This window comes from Diuraphis noxia, unplaced genomic scaffold (assembly GCF_037042655.1).
Source record: "Diuraphis noxia isolate RWA-SAM2 unplaced genomic scaffold, SU_Dnox_SAM2 contig0005, whole genome shotgun sequence".
NCBI lineage: Eukaryota > Metazoa > Arthropoda > Insecta > Hemiptera > Aphididae > Diuraphis > Diuraphis noxia.
The window spans coordinates 40034001-40056593 of record NW_028301715.1 but is presented as its reverse complement, the minus strand read 5'-3'; the positions used below and the strand labels follow the sequence as shown (position 1 = coordinate 40056593).

The following is a 22593-nucleotide window of genomic DNA, read 5'->3' as shown; positions in this document are numbered from 1 at the left end:
GTCTTATATTAAAAGGTTACCTATCATAACGGTTTTCTCCGTATCTGTCATTACAGTTCGTTGTTCGATACTCATTTAAATAGTTTTCGTTTTTCATGTGTGGGTAGTATTTGACATATTGTGCAAATTGTGTGCAATGTGATGAAATTTCAGCCACAAATTTTTATCAATTACCATCAAGCGTTTTAGCGTCGCCGATCACGAGTACGCATTTTACATCCCCTATTTAAGAAGTGTCATGTACCTACTCGTGTAGTGGCGAAACGAGTCTTAATTAAGCACATCGGGCCCGACGACACGTATCGCCCATTTCTCGAAAATTATTTGCCAAGGATTATAATAGGTACTATATAGGCAGAGGCGTTCTCAGGATTTTTACAATGGAGGGGGATGAAAGAAATTGTTACAAGATAAGCCGTAAGGGTTACCAAAAATAGACAAAATATGTATCACTAATATGTAAGAAAATCAAGAGCCTTGAGGGGGACCTATCCCCCATATCTCCCCCCCGTGAGAACGCCCATGTAATATAGGAATATTATTCACATATGTGTTGTAAGAATAGACAATTTTATACGCCTTTTTACGACATTTATTTTTGAATTTATTGTGTTAACATTTTATAATGTACATATTATACATGGGTAGGTACTAGATAGTAGGTACTATTGGTACTAATAACATATATTCGACAAATCCTAAGAGAACCTTGGTAAAATAACTACGAAACGTGAAATACTCGTAATACGATGTTATTCGTGTAAAAATACAGCAAGTAAATATAAAATATTATTATCAAGCATTATCGTCGATTCTATAATAAGCAACAACACATAATAATATGTGAATTTGGGTATATAACTGTAATGCACCAGTCCGACGTTACATGTAGTATACTGGTGTAACATGTAGATCAAGGCACAACAGATCGGATTATGGTTGGGATTTCGATAAACATCAAAGGATGTAAAGGTTATTGCGAAAATGGGTCTGTTACAAAAGCACGCACCCCAAACATCCCACAACATATTGAATCAAAAAAAATACTTGTACACCCTAAACTTTATATTATGTGAGAAAAAGTTCACATACATCCTGGTTTTTATACACTATAAGGAATGGGAGATGTCTTAATTAACTTCTATACAAACATACATAAATACAACACCAACAATACCTATACCTATAAGCTATATTGTATCTTATATAAATACATAAAACAAATTGTTATATTAGACCAGTGGCGTAATTATAGAGGGGATATGGGGTTATATCCTCCCCACAGAGCTTTTTTTTGAGATAATCATAATTAAAATCCTATATAAAGACGGACTTTATACCATATTATAAGCTATAAAGTGATGAAATGAAGGGGGATTGATTTATTAGTTTATTAGTTACCAATTTATTAGTTTATTACCTACTCTAGTCCGAGAGTTTTACTTCTTAAGAGGAAGTCGCACCAGCATTTGTGTTCACTTATTGGCCATTGTTACATTACTAATACATAACATTCCAAAATAAACGTTAAGTAGTTCAAACAGGGCAGGTGCAAGCAAATTTTTAAATGTAGGCAAAGATCAAAATTGCCACTTCTTGTTTTATTAAAACTTTTCTTATATGCCGCCTCTATGGCTCTATATAAATATAAATTTTGCCGCCGTAGGCTTGTATCTACATCACCTACGCTTATAACCGGCTCTGAGTTCAAACGTAGTTTTTTAACTTAAATATTAATATGTGAATCTACTTAAAGCTAAGAATATTATCAGTGTTCTCTCATATCTCGTTGGTTTTTCAAGAAATTTTAAATTTTCAAGCGAATTATAAAAAATGTTAAATACCTGTACATATTTTAAATGATACCAATTAATTACTCTCGTAAAAATGTAATTATCTTAAAAAATGTAACTAGATATAATGCTCTTATATAACAATCGAACATACGTAATTATATATTTATTCTGCTCACATGCCTTGTCAGACTAATCAGCCATCGTATAATATTTTCTCATAACTATTATTAAAATACAAACGATATAGTTCACAATACAGATTTTTAAAATTTGTTGACTTTTTTTACCTAACTAGCTAGCTAGCTGTTTTGAATATGTTATTGGCACGACATGCGTTTGATTTAAGAGCCGGTTTAACACGGTGAAAGTGTTTGACATTTGACAGTACGTGTCTTAAAAGAGTTCGGAAGTCTATAAGATACAATAACATTTTATACATCATACCTACTCCTCCTTGTGTATAAACACTCGCCCCTTATTTGTAGTTGTCACTCTTGATATATATTTATATCTGGTCGAAACTTTAATATTAATCATTTTAATTCTAGTTTGTAGAACTCCCAAACTTTTAAACTTAAAATATTTCTAATTATATTTATGCATTTTAAAAGTTATTTTATCGTGTGTATAGGTAATTAAAATATTGTCAGTTCTTCAGTTTTTTGTTTAAAATAAATAAATTTGGCTAACAAATATCTTTATATTCATGAAAGAGATGGGTCGAAATGGATTTTTTTCCTTACCTACTAACAATAAAATAATAATGTAATGTGATGCTTTATTTTTTATTTAGGTGCCTATGTTATATATTACATGACTCATTAAGCTTGACACTCGTAGATTTTATATTTAATGAAAACACTTTAGTATGGACTAGCATTTAGATTTACTGATAATATTATTGTACATTGTTTTCAAATATAACCACATTTAAAATATAATGTGATATTATTATTAATTTTTTTATATAAATATATATATGTTTATCTTAAATTTTAAATTTCAACTAAAAAATAAGTCACAAACAAAACAAGTAATATGAAAATCGCATATTATTACAGTATATCTATCATGACACTGAAATCAAGAAAAAAAAAATTGAAAATATCTCCATTTCTATGAAAAACATCTATTTTAGATAGGTTTTTAATTACAACACATAGAATACACCCATTATCCTTAGTAGTTGGTACCTATATAAAATTAAATCACTCAAAAACTATTCATTCAAATTTTTATTGTTATTTTAATACATCAAAAGTTTCAGAAAAATTATCCACCAAATAATTTACAGTCTAAAACGGAGGAGAGAGTTCTCATTATAAATACAAAAGTTTTATCTCCATAGGACACTCCTCAAGTAACACAAAAAATCTAAAAAATCCGAAAATATTATGATCTAGAAATTGAGTAAGTTTATTAAATGAAAAAACTGAGGCGAGCATACTTGGTTAATCACCTTGTAAGTGGTAGGAGCATATATTTTATATATTTTATAAAAATATTATATATTTTACCCAAAATCTTAAGTTGATTACTAAATGTAATAAGTACTTTACAGTATGAACTAAATCAATCAGTGAATTTAAAACAATTGTCACAACACAATCTAACTAAATTTACTAATCAAGTTCAAATATGACACTTAATACATAATTTTTAAAATATTTGACAGATAAAATTGCATCTTGTATATAAATTTCTCATAAGCTATGTAACCTATTCTTATCGTAATTTAATTAAAATTGTTGTCATAGTATATTAAATTGTATAAATATTTTCAATGTATCTATGATACTAATGTATGTCTCAAAAGAATATAACATTTGTAATCAGTTAAACTTTTCAATAATAAAAAGGCCAATTATTAAATTAAAAATTTATATTAGTAGCATGATAATATGTTGTAACTTTTAATTGTAATACCAACTGAGTAGGTATTCTAGTCTATTTATTATTAAAGTTCACAATATCCTTACCTTTAAAAATGGCCTAGTTAATATATCTCTAAGCTGGACACCATCATAAGCAGTCTGCGAGTGATTTGGTAAAGTGGTTAGTATATCCAAGACATCATGAACTAAGCTAATTAAGTCTTCAGAAATAGGTAAAGGTGGTTTCTTTTCAGAATCAGTTCGGCTAGAATTTATGAAATGGTACAGCTAAAAAAAAGAACATAATTTTATATTTAATTACTGTGATCATTGTTTATTAGAATTAACTAAAACTTTAATATTATAATTTTTAAATTTTAAATTTTAGTATAAGTTGTACTTTATTTAAATTTAGTAAATATTAGCTGAATCCGTGCACTTTGTAGTCTGTTAAGAATCCTACCTCTTACATGTCTCAAAATGTGTGTTAAATTTGTTTTCTGTGATTTTGCAAACATTATACTTTTATACATATAGATATATAACAGTTAAAATATACTAAGTAATAATCTTACAATGATATTCAATTTAGTTTATCATTATGTAATTTTATTCGTTTATCGAGAACAGTCTAACGATTCAAATATTTGATTGAATGATATTTGGGGCTATCACTTTTTAACTTAGCCTATCTTCTGCCCATAGACCTAATATATCTATGTATCAAATTTTGTTGCAATAGGAGACGGACAGAAATCCATTTATATTATATATATATATAGATTATTTATAAATTTAAAAAAAAAACATAAATTGAATTAATTATAAAAATACAAACCTCCAGTAGTTTGCACAATTGTTCATCATCTAGTAATGGTAAAACTGTTTGTGGAGTATCAGGAAGTGCTTCCTGTATACATTGAATGTCATCCAATGAACTCAGAATAACACCAACAGCTTAATAAGAAATATAAAATAAATTATAAACAATATGAGTTCTACTAGCTTCACAAAAATGTAAAAATTTGTTTGAAAAACATATTCACCCGAATTACTAATATCATCATCGCCAAAATCAGAAAACTGTTCAATAGCATTGGAGTTTGAATCTAGAGAAGACTGGTAAGTCCAGCGTGGTGATGACACTGCTGCCATTACAGCACCACGTAAACGTCTACGACTATTATATATTTTCAATTGTTCCACTGTATCTACCAAATGAACTTTGGACGCATTCTTATCTCTTTCCTAATATAAAATTAATAAGTCATTATAATATTTTTAAACAAAAAATTTAATAAATATATGAAACACATACCCTTAGCCATCTGTGATTTAAAACTTCCTGAATGGTCAAACGTTTTTTAGGATCTAAACATAGCATCTTACAAACAAGATCTTTAGCTCCTTCACTAATATGTTCCCATTGTGGTCTATTAAACTTTAAAAATAGATGAAAATTGCAATGAATCATATTTAAGTCATCACTTATCAATAATAAATAAATTACATACATTCAACCTAGCATCACATATATTATGGTAAAGTCGATCCCCAGTACCTAGGAATGGTGTTAGTCCAGATAATAGTATATGCAATATAACTCCGGCCGACCATACATCTCCAGGTTTACCATATTGTTGTCGTTCCACAACTTCTGGAGCCATAAAATGAGGAGTTCCTATACGACCTTTATAACATAATAACAATAATTAATACAGTATGATTGTATACACTATTGAAAACTAAGTGGTAAGTTAATATTTATTAAATTAAGATTGAATGTCATAAAGAGCCTTGATAGTAGATTTGTTTTTTTTTTAATTATGTAACATACAGTAAATCCGCATTCTTCAGTCTACAGTCTACAATATCACAATAGCAACTTACTGTTTGAATTTGAAGTATATTTTAAAATTAATGATATGTTCTTTTGCTCATTCAATATTTTATAAGATATATTATTTAATGTGAAATATTATCATTAGGAAATTATTGGATTAAGAGAATGTCAGCACACTATTTGTTTTCTCTCTTTAGTCCACACTCAACATAGACAAAACGCATTTACGCAGAATAAATTTTTCTGTTTTTAAGTAATATTAGAATATAATATAGTCACCCATTACAAAAATGATGGAGAATAATATTTTTGAAGGGATGACATATATCAATATTATATTTTATTGTTAATTGATTTTGTATTCAACTTTCAAAAATAAACAAAAAAATTCTTTTAATTTAAATGATGTTTAAATCGTTTTGAGACAATATTAAACAAATTGATATGCTATTCCCTCAAAAATATTACTTTCTATCTTTTTTTTGATGGGTTATTTTAGCCTAAGCTTACTTAAAAACATAGAAAAATGATTCTGCGTAAATGCCTCTAGTCAATGTTGTGCATGGGTCAGACAGAGAAAACAAATAGTGCGCTTACATTCTCTTCAATATTATACCAAAAGGATATCAAAGCACTATTTGTTTTCTCTCTCCAGCACCCGTGCAATTTATCAAATTTACATTCAGCAGCACTAACCCTGTGATGTTAATTTTGGTATTAGAAAGAATACACTTATTACTAAATTTTAAATTAAGAACATAATCAGTATCTTTATTTGTTGTTTTAACTTTTACGTAATTTATGAGCTTGTAAGATATTACAATTTAAAAATACTTATAAATTTTGTAAAAATTAAAATATCGTAAAAAATCTAATATTGGGACTCGGCAATGTTTTTAATTTTAATCATAAATGAATTCACTCTAATGTTGAACGTAGCACAACTTTTAAAATTGATTTATTAAAGAGTATTAATAATTATTTAATTAACATAAATAATTAATATATTTTCCAACACTTTTAAAACTGAATTTTAAATCCTAATCATTTTGAGCATAAACCATAGATCATTGTATCAATAATTTAACACAATATAGTATAAATTTTATATTTATTTAGTACCTAAAGTATATGTTAATAATGTAATATCTGATAACATAATTCTAGGAGAATGAATTATGCAAGAATAAACAATTTGGTATCAATACTATTTAGGAGATAGAATAAATCAATATAAGAAATAAGAAATTTATAAGAAAAAAACATAAATCTATATTAACATTAGAAGTAACATCATTATTAGAGATACCTAATCTAGAGTCCTAACACATTTCCTTTTCCTATTACTTAATATCAGATAATATAATAAGTTAACTCAATTTGTTTGGAATTGAAATAATTTAGCATACAATATGTATTAAATATTAGTATAATATTGTCAACTAAGCTATACATATATAATATATACAAAAGATTTATTCTAAAATATTATTAAACGTAAAGTTTAATAATTTTAAGAATACATAAAACAAATTTAAAAATTAACAATTGTCATACCAAAATCTCTAAATTTCTAAATCTTAGAATTAAAATATATCATATCTAATAAAGGTTCTATAATATAGATCTTATCTGCCACTTTCTTCAACTATACAATCTATCTAATTAAAGTCATTAATTATTGTTTTTAAAACTTCAAAAAGAGACTAGACAAAACATTTTTGATTAAATTGTATCATAAAATATTAAATGGTTGACAAGTTATTTAGAGTAGTAGTAATAAACAATATTTTGCTTATAATAAAAATAAAAATAAATTAGATATTGTCTTCGGATAAATCAATTATCATTAAAGGCATTTCACAATATTTTTTAATAATTTCTAAAAATATATACATTTAGCACCAAAATATTTCAAACCCTGCTCTTTGTTAATGTTATCATAATTATTAATTGCTTAAATATTTATAAAAAACACTAAGATTATATAATTATATCTATTTTATCAAGCATTAATTCATACCTGACAATATATAATATTATAATTCAATGGCACAACCAGGGGTGGGTTGGGGGTTGTGACCCCACCCGAAATGTTTTTAAAAGTTAAATATTTCAAAGTAAAGACATTTTTTTTTATATGTATAATCTTTACCAAAAATAGATCCTAGTTGCGCCACTGTTATAATTATCTAATAAAAATGTCAATTAATTTTTAAGATATTTAAATTAAGGATGAGCCAAAACCACTTTTTACCAATATCTGATACTCTGATATATGCTATTGATATAAAACTGAAACTGATACCTGATAGTATATATGGTAATATTAAAACAACATTTTTGGCAAAAAAGCATGAGCCAATATCATTATAATACCGCTACCATCAACCGATATATTATAATGAAGCCAATACTAATAATTAATGGAAATAAATGATTATTTAATGCTGGTAACATTTAGTGTTTTAATATACTATGCAGTTCGATAGGTTTGATTTTAGGTATCAGTTACAAAAAAAACCGATACCATCGATATTGGCTAATATCTGGTATGGGTTTTAGTATCAGCCCATCCCTAATTTAAATAATATTATAAAGATATACAATAATTAATAATTAATAATAAAAAATAAAAAATAAAACAATAATTTATAAAAATAAAATAATACTAATTTTCTAAGTTCCAACATAACATTCAAATATCTAAATGCAAATTAAATTTATTGAGTGCCTAGAAATTCAAAAAAATAGTTCAACAACCAACTAATTAATTTTTGAAAATTAATTCATATTAATACCATTTTGATACTCAGCAACTTCCAATTTTTCCAAATCCAGTAAATTATCATAGAGCATAAGGATGTGTGCTAAAAACATGAAGGTGCAAAATTTTACATAGTAAAATGAAATTTCTTGAAAATCTTACATACTTTAAAAAAATATAAATACTAAATAATATAAAATTTTATTTGAGAAACCATACAAACAAAAAATTATTAACCGAAGAACTATTATCAATGATCAATTGATAACTAATGAAACTATCTTGTTGTCAGAGTATACACTCGTCAAAAGTAAACATTACTTAAACAGTCGGTGACTAATTAAGATTTTTGATCATGTCATTCTTTATACTGCTTGTTATAAAGTACTCTAATTGCTAAATAAAACTTTGAAAATTGAATTATTATTTATTATTTAAATGTTCAAACTAAAAATTGAATGTATATCAGTGATATTACTTTTGTGATTTTAATATTATTGATTCATAAATTATCAATAAAGAAGTATAACATGGTATAATATATTGCTTTAAATCATGAACAGAAATTTACTTTTGAAATTGCTAAGTTCTAAAATGATTATTTTTTAAATATTATCATAAAGAAATATTTTTGATTCCATAACAACAGCAAAATAATAAATGATTTTAATATTAAATATAAAATAAAAAAATATGAAGTACCAACACCAACATTGTAACAATTTGTAACCTATTTAAGTGCTCTTACCCTGTCTGTCTGATTGTAAATAAACTTGGCCGTTAGCACTCAAATTAGGTCGGGACAAATCATCAAAACTTTTTGCTTAAAAAAATAAAAACAAAATAAAAAAAAAAACAAAACAAAAACAAAAAAAAAACAAAAACAATAACAGTCTATCTTTAATGTGTTATGAGGTTATGAATACCTCCATTAATAGAGCTCCCATCATGCAACTGTATTGCCACACCAAATCCTCCAAGTTTAACTGGAGCTGAATTCTCTTTTGTGGCTAATAGGACACAATGAGGCTTAATGTCCCTATGAATAATGTCATTCTCATGACAATATCTGATTGCTTCAAGTGTTTGCCTCATATAATGACTACAAAATTATTAATATCAATTCAATTGACCAAAGATATTATACATATTTAATGTGCTTAGTCAAAATGTATTACCTTGCTACTGCTTCACTGTAAACAAAACCAGCTGTAGCTCTACGGACAATTTCAAAACATATGTCTGATCCATCCATACTGAAAATTAATAAAATTGCAGTTAAAAACTACACTAATTAATTTATATGTACAGTAATACTTATAAACAAATTAAGTACCTAATATCCATTACCTAAAAATATTTAAACTTTAAATTAAATATGCATGTTAAAATAATCCTACTTGATATTAGAACAGTTCTAATAGGACTTACAAATAATGAACACCTTTTCTAATAAAATGCATTTTTTATTTGATCCCCTATATTATAAGTATTCTTAAATATAAATTAATAAATAAGAATACTGACCAAACTGATATAACTAAAAAGAATATGTATTAAAAGCTTACTACTCAAACACCATATAAAGCATTCCTTCGGAGCTATATGTTTCCAGTAGTTCCACAATATGAGGATGTTTTAGCATGTGGCATATTGTTGCTTCTCGTTTTAAATCTGTGATCAAAATACATTTTTCTTATCAATAGGTATAATTTATTTAATAATATATTAAAGATTAAATACCTGATGTGCTTAAACCAGGACTTGATGTGAAACTTGCAACATCAACAATTTTAACAGCAAATTGTTGTCCAGTTTGACGATGAACACATCTTTTAACCAAACTAAATGGTCCTCTGTAATATATTAGAAAACAATGATTACTATAGTGATCATGAGTTGTTTTTAAATATGCAATATATTAGACAAATAATAACAAAGTGCATTGGTTTATAATTTCCTAAATACAAAATATTTTTACTAAGAATAATAATATTTGTGAAATTGTTTAACAAAATGTTTAACACATTACAAGAATGGCTAACATGTAAGCTTGGAACACATTATTGTCAGAATTTAGACTTAAATAACGTAGGTGAGAGGTTCAAAGATGGGTTTCTGTTCGCACTTTTATTACAGAAATACCAAATAATGCCTGAAAAGTATACACATTTATTTAAAAAAACTAATCATAATGATATATGTTTGAGCAATATGAAAAATATTAATTTGTGGCTACAATTTATGGAAATTATTATTGAAGATAGCACTATATGTGAAATCGCTCATGGCCAATCACTTGCAGTCACAAAACTTTTATACAAATTATACTTTAAGTTGGAAATGTCAAAAGAATACCAAACATTAAGTAATAACAATATTAAAGAAAATCAAAAATTAAATAATAATATTGTGGTAAATAAATGTAAAAGTAATGGTAGTTTTTTGTCACATCAGAAAGAAATAAAAAATACATTAAGACCAAATGCATACTATAAAAAATGTTGCTATGTCTCTAAATTATTTTCTAATTTAGACGGTGTTTCATACACTGCTATTGATGTTTTTAAGTCCAAAAATTTTATTGATACATGTAAAAGCAATGGTTTAAAGATGTTAGAACATCATATGAAAAGTATTTATGATTTATTTATTATGAGTTTAAATAATAAAAAATATAAATTCATAGAAAAAACTTTGGAAAAATCTAATAAAACATTATGTAGGAGTATGCTACTTAATATTCTTAATATAGAAGAAGCAAATAACATAAAAACTGATAATAATAACTTAAAAGTCACAAAATTAGATAATGAAAATAACATTCAAAATATTGACTTAATATCTCAAGAGGACATACATAACGAGAGCTCAACAATTAACAGTTTGAAAATAGAAGAATCTATAGTTACTCAAGGATTAGATGAATTTAAGAATGAACATTTTGTGAAACAAGATACTTTTAATGAATATTTACAACACACTGGATCTTGGTCTTCTGAATATTTGAATGTAGTTTCATTTAAATCCAAACAAAATATTCTATCCATGATAATAAAAGAAGTTTTGAATTTTGAATATGGCATAAGTGAAATAAAATGTATTGAAATAAAAAACTCAAATGTAGCTGGAGTTGTTGATGTAATACATAATGCAAAAGTGGTAAAATTAATAAAAGACAACTTACGAAATAAAGGAATATTGGGTTTTACTACTGAAGATGCATTATCAGCATGTCTTAATGCATATAATGAAGAAATGAAGATTTCAATAAATAAAAGTAAACTATACCATGTTGTGGAAGACTATGAAAATCCCTCAGAAAATGAAAGTATTATAACAGAAAATAGTGAAAGTAAGAAACTATAAAAAAATTCTGTTTGTAAAAGTAGTGAATATTTTTAAAAAACAAATTCATTTTTATCTATATAAATAGGTACCTACCTTACTTATTTAAAAAAGCTGGAGAAATCACTGAAAGCGTTTTTAATATTTCTAAATATATTGCATAAATAATAAATAATAAATATATTTTATACATTTTTAAACACATCAAAATAGTAATAAAGCGATTAGAACCAGTAATTTTTGTCTTTGTCTAATACACATGGAACATAGTAATCAAGGTGTGTTTTCATTTCAACATACTGATTCATTTGGTGAAACGATAAGAATCCTTAAAACAGATTTGAATTTTTCATTGAATCTACTTAAATCAACATTCCCAGATTTATAATTATTAAATTTTAACTTAAATTTAAATATTCAGTTTTCTGTTTTAGTAGAACATTTTTTAGGATATTGGGGGATAAAATCAAAAATGTGAAAAAGTTGATTGCAAGCAGATAATAGATATGATAATAAGAAATTCAAATTTACTTTTAGAATTCCCTTCAGTATATTAATTAGTACAAAGAAATGAAAACATGCCTAAATTCCTATGTTCTATGTGTATTAAGAAAAGACACAAAATCACCATGTCCATCATATATCAGCAAAAAATTATAATGCGTTATCTGCTCGTTTTTGTGGTTTAAATTAAAAAAAAATTAAAATTAAAACTAAAATGCTTGAACTGGTGAATAAAATTAATTTAGATAGAAAAACATAAGTTTTCAAATGGAAATAGTTTTAGGGTTTTTTTTATTTTTGAAAACTGACAAACATTAAAATAATTTCAAACATTTTATTTTTGAAACAATTCACTAAAATAAGAAACATAGTAAAGTATGCCAATTGATCGAAGTCAACTTGCTCAGGAATTCAAAAAATTGAGTTGAATATTTTTATCTAATCCTCAAAATACATGTGCATACTCTCTGATGTATGTTTTAAAGTTATAGTTAAATAGTAGGTATACATGATATACAAATGATAATTTACTACTGGATTCACTACTTACACAAGTACAAGCCATTCCCATATGAACGAAAAAAAAAAATAGGGTTTACAGATCTAGATAACCTCTAAAAAAATTACATATTTATAGTCACCATTTATAATAAATAATTAAATAACATTAATATTCATCTTAAAAATTTTTTAGAAGTTAAAAAAAGAACAGTGAATGACTCAATAAATAGTATGTCAAATACAATTACAACAATTACAAGTGGATCAAACAGCAGTGCAGAATCCATTTATACAACAAATAAAAAACTTAAAAATAAACTTGTTCAAACGCCAGAAATTATTCCAGAACCTGATTATAACAATCCTGTTTTAAGTTCAATGGCCAATTTAGGAAAAATAATTGATGAAAAACAAAGAAAAAATCATGATTTACAAATTGGAGATCAAATAAATTGCATAGGAGAATACATAAAAATAAATAAAGGAATAAATGGCTGGATACTTTTACAATTTCCTGTTCAGCCTCTACAAATGGCTTTACTTGAATTTATGTTGACTGGTAAAATGCCCTATTTTGGAAAAGAAATATGTGAAAAATCTAAGAAAAAGTCTAGTATAGTTCCTGAGTATCAAGATAATGAAAACATATACACTGTTACAAATACTTATTTGACAAATTGTATTAAAATTATAAACCACATAGATGAAATGTATAGTGAAAAAATGAATGATTTCTTACAATTTTATAACCAACAAAATAGTATTCAAATACAAATAATCAATTTAGATAGTATAATAAAAGAGCCTAAAAAAGCTGCAGATATCTTAGTTGGGTTGATTTTAAATGAAGAAAATGTTAAGTCCCCAAGTATATTTTTTAAACCTATAAATATTTATAATAATTATGACGATGATAGCATCAAATCTGAAAATGATGATAAACAAATTAGTACACCACCTTCTTTAACATCTGGTGATAAAACTGAAACAATAAAAACTTATGAAATTTCCAATAAATTTCAAATATTAAGCACAGATTTGGGAAGGCATGAAGGTAATTTAACCAATTATACATTTACAGCATTATATTTATGTGATATGTGGAGGACTATGGAACATAACTATATACACAAAATTAAAGAATTGTTAAACAATAAGGATAAGTTTTTCAAAGAAGTGAGAATAAACAAGGATTTAAACATAATGTCAATTAATCAAATAATAATATCTCAGAACTGTAAGATATTAGATCTTATAAATAAATATGAAAACAAAATTCAAAATCTATTATCAGACACCAATAACAACTTAAAAGACTATATTTTTGAACTACAAACCAATTTGTGGGATGAAGTAGATAGTGAGTTAGAACAATTAACACTATTTATTAATAATATGATTTATGAACAGTGGGTCCTTAAGAATAATACATTAATAAGTGCATTTAATCAATTATTGGAAACTGAGGTGAAGCGTACAATTACTACTTTAAACTTCTTAAATAGATATTATGTTGATATTAATGAAACAAAAATCAATGAATTTGAATTTTATGCAGTCATCATCAATAACAATGATGATATTGACAAATTCCAAATGCATTGCTTAGACACAATAAGCAAATTTAAAAAATATGTGCGTGATAATTATGAAATAGTAGATGAAATAGATCAATGGACTATAAGCGTACAAACAGAAACTAACAGACTTATAAATCAAATATATAGACTTAAAGCTAGTCTACTTCTAGATATAAAATATTTTAAAGATTTAACAAGTATAGATCATCATTTAGAAAAAATACATATTATACACCAATTTAAGATAAACGATATAAATAAATTATGTGAATTATTAAATTGTGTAGGAAAATATATTGATGTCTGTATCAAACACATTTCTGGACAATTTTTCATAAATAAGTTAAGTGTTTTTGAAATAAATTGCAGACAAGTATTTCATTCGAAGAATCAATTTAATACGGAACAATTTAGACCTATTGTATATGAACTTTTAGATTATGCCCCTACATTCAAAATAGAAATTGGCAGTTTTATTGATACATTGAATAAACTGTGTAAAATAAAAGATATATATCCAAAAAAATGGTCAATAGATAGTAAATTTTACAATCATTTTTATAAAGAACTATTTGGTAGTAATATAACAACTTTAGATTGGAGAGACCTTGTAGTGCAATGTATGGAACTTCCTTATCCAACAATTGAACAATTATTGTTTTATCGAAAATTATTCCAAGATTATGATATTGGAAATGAGACAATAACAATAGAAAGTTATGAAACCACAAAATTATGGTTTGAAAATGATTCAAATCAACACAATGATGCTAAATGGTTATTATATGATATGTATCAAGTTCGAGATGGACTTAATTACAGTACTATGCTTTTAGCATTTTGCAGAGATGAAAAACCACATATAGGTTTAGGAAAATCATTCAGTTTAATTTTTGGTTGGAATTCATTTGATTTGAAAATCCAACAAACAAAACAATCTATTTATAAATACGAAGAATCAGAAAATGACATAGAATATGTGAATAATGTGAATAATGAAATATATCCATCTGAATCATTCTATGAAGAATTAATTTTTGACCAGGATATTATGACATGGTTTTTATTAAAAAATTTCAAATTATACATGGACAGCACAGATCATATAGGAAATATTAATATCCCGAAAATTGTCAAATCAATATTTCTAAATAATCAAACTCAAAAAGTAATGCCAAGAGTTATCGATTTATTTCAAAATAATATAATGGATAGTTTGTACAGCACTGTACACAAATTTCAAGCAAGAGAATTGCAAGAAATTGCTAAATATGTTGTACTAAAATACTATGATTTAAGTTCCTTAATATAACATTGAATAATATCTCATCCTTTATACATAGGTATTTGGTTAACATTTAATAATTAAAACAATAAATGAAATAATTAACAACTAGTAAGAAAATAATTATTGTCTATTGATAGTATTAAATAATTGAATGACATAATATAAATAAATAAATGCCCACAATATATAAAAGAAATACAATTAAACAGGGTTTATACATTTTTAAAAAAAAATCTAAGAGTTAGATTACAGATATACCTAGTACCTACCCAAAGAAGTCAATTACACAGCATTAAACAAATGGATAAAGACTTGTCATAGGGCTTGTCTATATATTTAAGCATTTTTATTTGAAAATACCCACTTGAATATAATATATGCTTAGGTACAACAGGTGAATTAATTAATTTTATTGATCTAACTTTCTATTTAACAGATACATTCATTATTTAATTCAACTTAACACGTTGACTGCCATGCGGCCGCTTGCTTCCGTATAATAATAATTAGGTATTGATAATTTTTAGACCGCAGGCTGCCACACCATATCATTCGTAGGAGGCCATACAGCCGCGGGCTGCCGTAAATTAATTTGGATTTATATGATTAACTTTTCCGAGGCTTTACAATAATGATCTTGAAAATATGCTATGGCGTAGTAGAAATAATAGCATTTTTTTTGATATAATTAACATAATTTTAAAATTTTTTTTTTGTATTTTAATTTTTTCTTCAAATTCAATAGTATATAATATACAAATACAAATTTATAATGACACTGAAAAATTTATTTGGCGTACCCATGATAAATATTGTTAAGACTGCCGGCGGCTGCATGGAAGTCAACGATGCTATCTTCGACTAAAAAGTAATAAGCTATTTAGAAGGTAGGTACAGTTTGTAAATCACAAATGTATTTCAAGAATGTATATAATAATTTAGATCTGTATCTAAGTTAGATGTTTCTCTAGACATTTTTAATTATATATTTCAAAAGGTATTTAAAACATCTAAAAAATAATAATTTTAATTTAATAATGAAAGTTCTTATAGTTAGTTATGGATAGATAGGTGTAGGTTGTAGTGATAATGCCAATTATATTAATTATAAACTCTTTTTATAATTAAAATAGATTTTCACTAATTGCAAGTTAAGATATTATACATATAACATAACATATATATATATATATATTTTTAATCTAATTTTTAGATTTGATTCTACACAAATAAATTCATCTTATGCAAATACCTACCTTTTGATTATAATATTATCAATTAAATATCACTGCATATTTCTATGATTAGTAGGAACCCTCATAGGTACAATACAACAATATTTCTTCCATACAATATAAGACTTGTATCAGACCAAATTTTAATTACTTTAGGCGTATATAAACTTTCACCTAGTAAAGAAATTTGAGATTGCAACAAAGGGATATGCCTTATTATATTTATTTATTTGACTCACACCAATGATGGATTAGGATATTGCATCACTTTTTGACAAGAAACAAAACAATAAGTGGCAACTTGCAACCAGGCACAACATTTATGGGGACCTAGCATTGGAACCTATAAGAAAACATTGTTTAGCCTACTAAAACACACTAACAATTTTATATATGGTTTAAACCTTATGTTAAGTACAATATTTAATATTTTATTCACTAATGGCATATATACATTTATGATGTAAGTATTTCAACTAATTATTCAACCAGGTACCTACCAAGATAAAATATATAACATATTGTACTGTAAAAGATAATTTTACATGGTTCAATGTTGTGTTTGTACAAAATACAATAACAAATTCTAGAATTAGTGAACCTATCTAAATTTTCAAATTGTATTAGCTAAACAATAAGTCGAGCAATAAGTATTAATAATTCTCTATCAAAATGCTAAAAATTAAAATTAAATCTACAAACTGCATTCCTAGTAGCTTATATTTTTAAATCTTAAAGCCTGCCTACAATTTAAATGTTTAATTTTATTGCAACTGTTTAGCTAAATGCATACAAATAACCAACTTCCTAGCTTATAAGACATATAAAATTTTATAATAGCCAACAAAAAACACACTTATAAATCGACACCCTTAAATGAAAAGTCTATTATGATGCACCTAGTTGCATCTCCATATTACCAAAAGCATCCACATAAGAGCTGTGGAAATTTAAAATTAAGTTTAACAAGTCATGCAGATATGACAAAAAAAAGAACCCATGACATGTTTAAGTAAGTACACATCAGGCGTGACACCAAGGTACCTAGAAGGTGGGTGGGTCATGTGTAGGCAGTGGCGGAACTAGGGGAGGGGAACCGGATATTGATCCCCGGGCATAATTTTTTGTGGGTCTTTATTTAATGTTTGGTAAAATGTTTTTATTTCACATAAATTGTTTATGATGTGGGGACATTCGAAGGAATGAAAAACATAAAATAAAATCATACATGGTGTAAAATTATTATCAATAATAAATATAAGTATAATAAATATGAACGTTATGATTGACGCAGACAAAAATATTACAAAATTAATTACTAGTCTATAGTGATAAATAATATTATTTTGTCATTTGGGAACACGGCCGACCCTCTCAGCGCATGGAGTAGGTATAGTCTTATAGACATTATTCTAGTTAACGGTAAGATTATTAATAGATTTGTATAACTTATAGGGTATATGCCAGGGAATAAGTATATTAAGTATAGTTATATTGTACTGGTATATTATACTATAATTATTAAGATTCTGAGTGAAAGTGTGAAACTAGGCATTTATTGAAGTATTTAAAGCAGTGTTTTCATTAAAATTTCTGATATCTACATAATAATTTTTATAAGATTAGAAATCAACGTACAATATATTATATCTATAAATTAAAAATTATGATAATATTTTTTAATATAATATAGGTAGGTACTATAATATTTACCAAGATGGTAATAGGTACACTTGTTTATGTTTTTAAAAAAGATTTGATTTTAAATTTTTTTGTCTTTTGTAAACTATTTAATTTTATTACATATTTATTGGCATACATTTTGTACCTACTACCTACCTTTATCAGAATAAATGATTTCATATTTCACTATAAAGATCTATTATAATTGAGGTGCATAAAACCAAAACAATTCAAGTAATTTTCAACAGGACAGGTAATTAAAGATTTGATTATTTAAAAAATTTTTTTTTCTTATAAAATCAACTCTAAGGTAACCCACTCTATTATTGTGTGAATTAACTAAGCAAAATCGACTGTATACTCTGTCTCACGAAAGAACAGGACCATGTCTCGACCAAAATCGGTCATTCTTGCGCATTCCCACGCACTGCAGCATTACAACGACGACGACGGTCGTCACTGGTGGTCATGGTGAAGAGTAAACGGTGAGCTCATTCTACATGCGCGAAACTGTCCCGTTCTTTCGTGAGACAGACTATAGAAAAAAAATTTTTTCCGCAAAAAAAAATTTGCAAGTATAATTTATAATGATAACAAATTATTAGAAATGAGGGAAATTTTATCAGACTTATGGCAGTGACAACGCTTGATTCACATAAAAATCATAATAAGGTGATTATCACCATCCGATGTATAAAATAGTGAGTTTCCATGATGACAAAATTATAGGTATTAATGAGTTTATCTAAAGCAATTTCATTTTTGGCTCAAGTGAATAGCAAGTAGATAATAATAAAAAAAACAAGTCCTTTTTTAATTCTGAATACCTAAATCATTATTTATAATATTATATGGAATTCAAATAATAATGTATTAGTTAAATTGGTAATCAGTTATTTATTATGCTTATTTGTTTTCATATTATCATAAAACTATTAAGTTTAAAAATACCAAGTTAGGTACGATAAAAATATAAAATATGTTTACCATACAAATTTAATAGTGTGCCCCAGCTCAGTTAGAGTTCTAAAATATACTGACGGGTGTTATTAGCAAATTGAAACATCAAGTTATTAGTTATCAACTACCAAATATTTGCGGCATGTATACTTTTTGTATTTTATCATGGTATTTGTTACAATATTTTTTTTAATTAAACAGTAAGACAATTCAATATTTGTGTTATGTAGGTTGGTATATAAATTATCAGCATTTTACATGCTTGAAATAACTTTCAGAGCATGTCAGGGGCAGCCTTTTGCACACTCTTAAAAAGAGGCCTGTGCACAGCTATGATCCACAGAATAGATTGATTATAATTATTAGTGTCTTCATCTGGAAATAATTTTTTGATACACTTACTAAAATTTGTGAAAAAATGAAATTATGTTTAATCACTTTTTTAAATAAGGTTAGGTAAACATATAATTGTTTAATGTTTATTATTTCAGACTGAAGTCAGATAAAAATAAACAGATTCCATTTAAATACCTTATTTCTACAAAAAATATGCAACCAAATAAGTTTTTTAATGTTGTAAGAAAATGTTAATTCCATAAAATAAATTAAGATAGCAGACTTAATTGCTCCAGTAATTTTAATAAGTAAAATGATATTATATTCTGAATATTACAGAAAGGCAGAAACTTTAAGTAGGTAATTGGCATATTTATTCATATTTCTAGTTATTAAAAAATAATTGTAGGGAATGATATATTTTCAAAATTTGTAAATGATTGGGCGTAATTTCAATATTTTCCACGGGCGTAAAATGTCTTAATTTCGCCTCTGCGTGTACAATGTAATCGCAGTATTACTGTATAGGTAGGTACCGAAGTACAGGATAAAGACACTCACTTTCCGATGGTCTCGAGCAGTTCGTAGACATCGTCGAAAAGCACTTCCTCGTCGGCCATAGTTTTGATCGCCTACACAAACGTACAAACAACACACACACAAAATGACAGTCTCTACTCGACACCGGTCATGACGACGAGACAGTGATACGCGAAGAAACTCAAGAAACACTACACGGAATGCGGTGCGGTCGAAGGGAGCAGGACGTGGCGAGGACGTGTACGCGACACCGACACAATAATAATATTACATTTGTCAACGATGACTAATGAGTAATAATATTGGCCGCGACTTCCGACAGGAGGATGTATCACATGCACGCGCGGTGTGCGGCGGACACGTCTCTGTAAACAGTACTAAACACTGACCGACTGACCAGTGAGTAGTGAGAGTGACCACTGTGGCACTGTCCACCGGCAGTAGCTAGTCGCGACGGCACCACGTCGGGACAACGACGCGGAAACGGCTTTCGGCAGTCGGCCACCGTCGTTACACCATTACCACCACCAGCTAACGAACCGTCAGGAGTCCGGACTGACGGGGACGACCCGCGGCCGTGATGTGCGATGTGCCGTACTGCCGTCACTTGTACTGATGCAGTCGTCAGCTTCAGCTGCGGACTGCGGTTCGCCGGTCCCGGTAGTCCGGTTGGACGTTTCAGTTCAGCGCTGGGAAGTGCTACCCAGTACCCACTGGTCCGCAGCCAGACTCCGCTCACTGTTCAGTCGTGCTCGTGTTGATGGTGCTTGCAACGCGTCCCGCCCCGCTACGGCTGAACTTTGCCCAGTAAAGGTGTTGCACGGGCCGCGGTGGATCTCGCGCCTAGGTTGCGCCCCGACGCGCCGATAACTTCATCCCGGTACCACCGCACCACCCGTTGATAACACGAGATATTGTGATAAGGTTACATAAATATAAACAATCGAGTGCAGACTACGGGACAATATTATTATTAGGGTCGTTATGCCAGAAATATTTTTTTTCAATTATTAATTATTACTAGGCTTAACAGCGTGTCCCGACCAGTCATTAATTGTGTCTTAAACGAAGAGAAAATAACCTTAATATTGTATTATTTAATAATAAAACATAGAATAATATTGTACATACCTAGTATTTGGGTTTAATTTTTAATGAATTTTAATTAAAAATTAAGAATAATATTGCTGTATTCAAACAAATTCATTCTACAAACAAGTATCAATATTAGCTTATTACTAATAATTAATAAATGTAAATAAAGTAAATGTAGTTTATGTAAAAACTGCATTGGTTGATAGTTTAAACATTTTTCAATAAAATAACGGATATTATTAATTTTCATATTGCTATACAGAAAAAAGGGTTATTCAATATGATGTCCCCGGTTTGATGATTTTAAAATCTGGCAATCCTAATTAATATTTATTACACAAGTATATCACAAATATGATAATTGATTGATGTGACTTATTTAAGGTAACATATAACGTTATATTTAAGCTTAACATAAGTTACACAATATTAAATTCAACAAGTGAGTGTTAAAATACAAAATATTATCAACAATTGAGTACCTAATAACTATGTTTATTACCAGATGTAAATGAAAATAACTTATAATTAAATTGTACAATAATTAAGAGGATGAAAAAAGATAGAGAATAATATTTTTGAGGAAATGGCATATCGATTTTATATTTTATTGATATTTGACTTTGTATTCAACTTTAAAAATAAACAAAAACATACTGTACATTTAAATGATGTTTAAATTATTTAGAGACAATATTTAGACAAATCGAATGTCATTCTATCAAAAATATTATTCTTTATCTTTTTTATAATGTGAGATTTTACTCTAAAATTACTCAAAGACATAGAAAAAATGATTCTGCGTAAATGCCTTTTGCCTATGTTACGCGTGGGCCAGAGAGAGTAAACAAAATAGTGCGCTGACAATTGACATCCTCTTAATTATGAAGGCACATTTAATTTGGCAAACTATTATTCGCTCTTCAGGCTCTTCTTAACTACAAGGCTAATGGCTACAACACTTACGAACCCCCGCCTTTCTAAAACATGTTCGCTTAAAGTTGTAAGCCTTAAACGATAAATAATGTTTTTAGTACAATACTTAATCGTAGAAAAATGTTAGTCGACATTCAGTTTGTAAAAACAAAATTTTAAAAATTATAATATGGCTACGGACTCAGTAGCCATATTATAATTTGTAGTACGGAGGATCCGTTAAGAATGTAATAGGACTAATAGGTTACATGATGATAATCCAAATTCTAAATATCATGATTTACCATTTGTGATTCGTACAAAGTAA

General features: G+C 27.2%; 1 protein-coding gene across 16 annotated transcripts in view; it reads right to left on the bottom strand.

The window, feature by feature from the left end:
- The window catches only part of CASK (peripheral plasma membrane protein CASK), an 87902-nt gene extending 66843 nt beyond the window's left edge, over positions 1–21059 (bottom strand). For 5 of the 16 annotated variants that reach the window (XM_089228482.1, XM_089228487.1, XM_089228485.1 and 2 more), the window contains exons 1-12: positions 20277–21059; positions 10024–10136; positions 9849–9954; positions 9459–9536; positions 9207–9382; positions 9029–9103; positions 8315–8383; positions 5185–5360; positions 4989–5111; positions 4717–4918; positions 4509–4627; positions 3776–3958 (exon numbers count right to left, since the gene is read on the bottom strand). In XM_089228482.1, the coding sequence (XP_089084608.1) occupies positions 3776–3958; positions 4509–4627; positions 4717–4918; positions 4989–5111; positions 5185–5360; positions 8315–8383; positions 9029–9103; positions 9207–9382; positions 9459–9536; positions 9849–9954; positions 10024–10136; positions 20277–20335 (1479 nt within the window). In that variant the 5' untranslated portion in view covers positions 20336–21059. The remainder of the gene's footprint in view (positions 1–3775; positions 3959–4508; positions 4628–4716; positions 4919–4988; positions 5112–5184; positions 5361–8314; positions 8384–9028; positions 9104–9206; positions 9383–9458; positions 9537–9848; positions 9955–10023; positions 10137–20276) is intronic. The other 11 variants (XM_089228483.1, XM_089228488.1, XM_089228489.1 and 8 more) reach the window with 7 other exon arrangements.
- Positions 21060–22593: the final 1534 nt, after the last annotated feature.